The 5000-nt window shown below is 39.1% G+C and overlaps 1 protein-coding gene across 1 annotated transcript; it reads right to left on the bottom strand.

Annotated features, from left to right (window-relative positions):
- Positions 1-792: 792 nt before the first annotated feature.
- On the bottom strand, positions 793-3621 carry LOC106013737. The gene is made up of 3 exons (XM_013090278.1): positions 2550-3621; positions 1339-1397; positions 793-837 (listed from the first exon to the last, which is right to left on the bottom strand). Exons 1-3 carry the CDS (start codon positions 3619-3621, stop codon positions 793-795), a joined length of 1176 nt encoding a protein of 391 aa, XP_012945732.1.
- Positions 3622-5000: the final 1379 nt, after the last annotated feature.

Below are 5000 nucleotides of genomic sequence, written 5' to 3'. Positions count from 1 at the left end.
AATGACTACGTAGACCCCAATCGGGGAGTACGTAGACACTTCCATATTTTAAATATCCAATAATACATGATGTCCTACTCCAAATATGAGCACTCTAGGGTTTATAATTGCCGAGATAGCCTTCAGGTGCCCCACCACTCCTTAAAGATTTATGTGTTTTTACGCCTTTATCAACACAATTTAGATAATTTAGAAAGTGGGCGTCTGACCCTGCCTGTTAGGGTCCACCTGGGCTGAAAGGGACATAACTCTCCCGGCAAAAAGATCTGTGTACTTGATAAAACAAAATTCCCACTCAGGAATTGAGGTTAGGTAAAGTGAGTATAACAGGGAAAAGCCTTAACGCTACACTGTAGTAGATCTAGATGGAAACAATTTCCATTCCTATTCTTTTTCGTTTGATTACATGAGTACTAAGTACACTTAATATTCCAGGGCACTATGTACGTCACATATAATATTTCAGAGCTCTTTGATAAAAATTAAAAAAATCAAATGTCTACCCATTCGCTGAATTAGCTGCTAGTTTGTTGTTTTTAAAAAAAAGTATAGTGAGGGTGGTATTGAGGTTTTAGTCTGATATTTTTGTTCCCATAACACTCTGTTTTACATTTATTTATGTGCATTCCAGTTGTATCAAATAAATGAATAATATGCATAATATATACCATATTTTAGATCATTGTGTTGAAATAGACCAGTATGTATTCGGTTGTTTTTTTTCTTCAATTTTCTCAAAAACTATGCTTTTCTTGGGGGTCACCTTCGCGGAGACATTTCTAAAAATGCATGTCACAGCCCAATCTCATTTTGCATCACTGTTTCTAAATAATCTGTCTGCAAAATACCAAAACATTATTAGTGATATAGGTATAAGTCTTCTGTAAATGTCAAAAAAGATTGAAGGTATCAGTCTGATTTGTGACGAATCTTTTGTCCGTTAATGGTAAATGACACTAAAAGGGCAGTTATAAGAAAACTATGAGATTTAGGAAAGTAAATCTTTAGTATGTTGCAGGTTGTATTCAGAAACACTGTGAAAATGACAAAATCTGTTTCAAATCAATCCTTTTCACAATCTCCAAGAAGAATTTGCACATATTGTTGTCTGTTGAAACTATTTCACCTCAAGAATTCATAAAATTGACAATAAAATCATACATGGATGGTTTGTTTATCTTTCTGGACCCATTTTGTTAATTGTGACTACCAGTGTACTTTAGTTAGAGCTCAAACCAACGAAAAAATCGCTTCAGCTGTACCTAGAGCCCCATTACTCGAAAAAAAAAATCCTGGCCAAACCTTGATGTTGCCATCATTTGAACAGTGCAGACATACCTGGGTAACAGCAATTACGATCAACGTCTGGATGTATTTGGGGGTATTGCCTAAAACATCTGTAAAGAGCATTTTGGTTTGTAAAGAAGCATGAAAGCAAACTACACAGAACAACAGGCGACAAAGACAGAGGGAAGATCTTAAAAGAAGACAGAGACACCTGAAAGGTATTAACAAAAATAAAAGAAAACAACTGCTGAAAACAGCATCAAAATAAGAGGAAGAAAGCCAAAGGAAGATTTGAGCATGACATGAACGGAAACAGGAAGTAAGACGCAATGCATTAGGCAACGCTGATCAATTGAAGAAAAAACGTCTCCCTTGCAGAGGTACTTGTTTTAAAACACACATTATTACAGCAAATGTTTTTATTTTAGAAACAAATACACATTGTGTGCTTTGACATGGTATATAAATGCAATAAGCTTACATTTTTCTCAATATCACTTTTCGTTTATGTTGTACTTTTAAAAACTTGTTTAAAGTGTGTTACTGCTCGTAGCAAAGCCCAAAACGCACACACCCTCTCGTGCATAGCGTTCCATTTTTGAATCAACCTTTCAGCGACATCAAACGTAAGGAAATGTTTTGAATTAAACAAAATCAGCCCGAATCCTTTCATTTGATGTCAAAAGGTATGTTGTGTCCACATTTTATCAAATGTTGAGAGGTCGTGCATCAATGGGATAATCGATTTGTCTTGAAATTGGCACGACATTAAAGACACGTCTTTTTTAGTTTTATTTTTATTAAAGTTTTACGACGCTCACACAGGATAAATAAAATTAAATTCATATGATCACCAAGGGGTGGATGTCAACAGAGAAATCCAAAAGGGGAATCAGGCTAACTCTGCTCACCTCTCTAGCCTCAACAGCACAAAGTCTACTGCGACTATCAAGGCTTCCTGGAAATAGCAGGTCACAAGAGAGTGACAAACAAAAGAAGTAGAGGAAAATGACGATAGTAAGGACGAGGGGAAAAAACAGCAGTTCTCCCCTATGTTATTCCGGCGCATGTCTTTTACTAACACGGTTTGCAAATTAGTGGTTTGCTCTCACTCTGATGTGGTTTACTCTTTCTTTCTTACAAGAAATGTATCGTCTTTACATCTCCCCCTCCTCCACGCACTTTTTTTTGTAAGTTACTATCTCGTAAAAATCTTCTTGTATTGCAACTGACCTAAAACTCGTTCTACTAAAATAGCTTACAAGACACCCTAAACTTTGTGTTGTAGTTGTAGTAGATGAAGAAGTTGAGAGCACTGTTGACTTGCTCAGACACTCGTCTTGATGAACTGCACGCAGCGTAAAGGCGCGCGTAGCGATGTTTGCCCAAGATGGCGTCGAAATCTGGTTCCACCAGACTACAAATACTCACAGCTATCATGGGTGTGTTGAAAATGGCGAAGATAACAGAGATAAGGACGACCTGTTGTACAGCCTGAAGCTCTCTTCCCGAGAGTCTGACGTTGCTGCTGTTGCTGTTGTTATTTTTAGTGTTGTTTTCTTGGCCCTCAGTAGTTTTCTGAGTGATGATTCCGCCGGAGTTGTTACTGCTTTTCGCGGACTTTTGTCTGAACCGAGAAGACTCGATGAGCTTCCATGTCATGACGACAATACAGACGATAACGATGACTTGTGTGGCGAAGGGGATCACAACCATCATGATGAAAAATACGGCGTCTTTGACATGTTCTTGGTTAGGATCAAACCACATAGTGTATCGTGTACCATTCTGCGTTATGCCAGAAACGTCCGCGATTCCCATACTCGTGAAAATCGGCATCGCAACCCCTACAGAAAACACGCCGAATACGCTGATGATCACAACTGACCTGGTTTTAGTGAAGACATGTTTGAAGTGTAAGGGTTTGGCCACACACATACACCTAGCTACGGCTATGTAGAGTGTTATCAGAATAGTGACGGTGTACAAAGCCATGATTACATTTTTTAGATACGCTACAGGTATTAAAGGATCGTAGGTGAAGAGAGGTCCCAGTGACAACTCGACTGTGTGAAGACTCACCGAGACCCCTGTACAAAACATCACCAAAGACACGACGAAATCGGAAATGGACAGTCCGAGAAAGGACACTGTCACAGCGTCGTCTACACCCATGGTGAAGAAAGTTTTGATGTTCAAAAAGTTGGAGCCGATACCAAGGACAGAGAAAAAGATTCCGACATAAGCGTTTGTGCTCTGCAGGATGACAAATTGTTCGTCAGATAGAATACCTGCTGCTGGCTTGTCCATCTCAGGATGAGACTGGTTGCTCATTGTTGTACGTGGGGCGGGTGGTTGAAGGATGGCTCTGCTGGTAGGTTCTACTTCTTTTCTTTCTCTTCTTCGTTTTGTATGTCTGCGTGGGTAGCTGGAGGGCAGTGCCAAGTGATAAGTAATGCCACTTCCTTTCTTTCAATCTGAAGATTTGAGTGAATGGATGAATGAATGAATAAATAAACAAATGAACGAATAAATCAAAAGGTAGTGCGCTCCTAAGGAGAGAAGAGGGTCGGGGGAGTAGTTATATTTTTTCACCGAAACCCTCATATCCCCCTACCCACCACCTTCCACACCATAACAAAAGAATAAAATAATAATAATAGTAACAATAATAATAATAATCATCATCATCATCATCATCATCATGATCATCATTATCATCATCATCTTCCGGTGCCTTGCAGACTGGTGTGGCGATCATGGACCTCCACTGAACTTTGTCTTGCGTTGCAGCAATGTTTTCTGTTGATCTTGCTGCTCCTAACCATGTTGTCAACTTGTCAAGTATCTTTTCCCTCTGTCTGCCTCTGCCTCTCTTTCCATCAAACTTGCCTGTAGTTACAATATTATCCAATACTTCTACCCACATTGTGTGTCCGAAGAAATTTGCCTGTCGCTTTCTTATATTCGTCATAAGCTGTCTTCTACAATTTGCTTCAACCAAGACTTCTTCATTTGTTTTTCTAGTTGTCCATGGGATACGTAGCATGTATCTTATGAACCACAACTCTGTCGCCACAATTGTTCTTTCTTGCTGTTTATTGATTGTCCATGCTTCGCACCCGTATAATAGGATTGGCTCCATGTAACTTTTCAGTACTCCTTTCCTTGTGTCCTGACGGATTGATGTTTGTGAGTATCTGTTTCATTTTGTGGAAGGTTGCTTTTGCTTGGCAAATGCAGCTTTTAATTTCGGTGTGACATCTCCCATCTGACGATATAACGGTCCCCAAATATTAAAAATGTTGTACTTGCTTGAGCGTGATATCACTGATTTTTATATTGCTTGTTAGTGTAATAGTTTTTCTGCTTATCACCATTGTTTCGGTTTTCTTGATGTTTAGGCTTAAGCCCATGTTGTCAATATCTTGTACAATGACATGTAATAGATTCCTAAGGTGTTCTTCGTCTTCTGCTATTAGGACTGTATCGTCTGTATATCTTAGATTTTGTATCTTATGTCCCCCCCATCCAGATACCTGGCATTTCGTCTATGTGTCTCATGATATTTTCACTATACAGGGAGAACAAGTCTGGAGAAAGTACACATCCTTGTCTGACTTCTGTATGTATTCGCTGATGTCGTTTTCTATTCTCATTGCAGCAGTTTGATCCCAGTACATGTTCTTGATAATCCTTAAGTCCTTCCCGTC

Source organism: Aplysia californica, unplaced genomic scaffold (genome assembly GCF_000002075.1).
Source record: "Aplysia californica isolate F4 #8 unplaced genomic scaffold, AplCal3.0 scaffold01201, whole genome shotgun sequence".
NCBI lineage: Eukaryota > Metazoa > Mollusca > Gastropoda > Aplysiida > Aplysiidae > Aplysia > Aplysia californica.
Note: the sequence above shows the minus strand (reverse complement) of the source record. Positions and strands in the feature narration are given on the sequence as shown.

What these genes read in the sequence shown, in the direction of transcription:
- LOC106013737 (XM_013090278.1), bottom strand. Translation starts at nt 3,621, where the DNA reads ATGAGCAACCAGTCTCATCCTGAGATGGACAAGCCAGCAGCAGGTATT. An exon ending in CACAAAGTTTAGGGTGTCTT is followed by an intron (nt 1,398 to 2,549) that starts GTAAGCTATTTT and finishes TGCTCTTTACAG; the next exon opens with ATGTTTTAGGCAATACCCCC. An exon ending in TCGTAATTGCTGTTACCCAG is followed by an intron (nt 838 to 1,338) that starts GTATGTCTGCAC and finishes GGTATTTTGCAG; the next exon opens with ACAGATTATTTAGAAACAGT.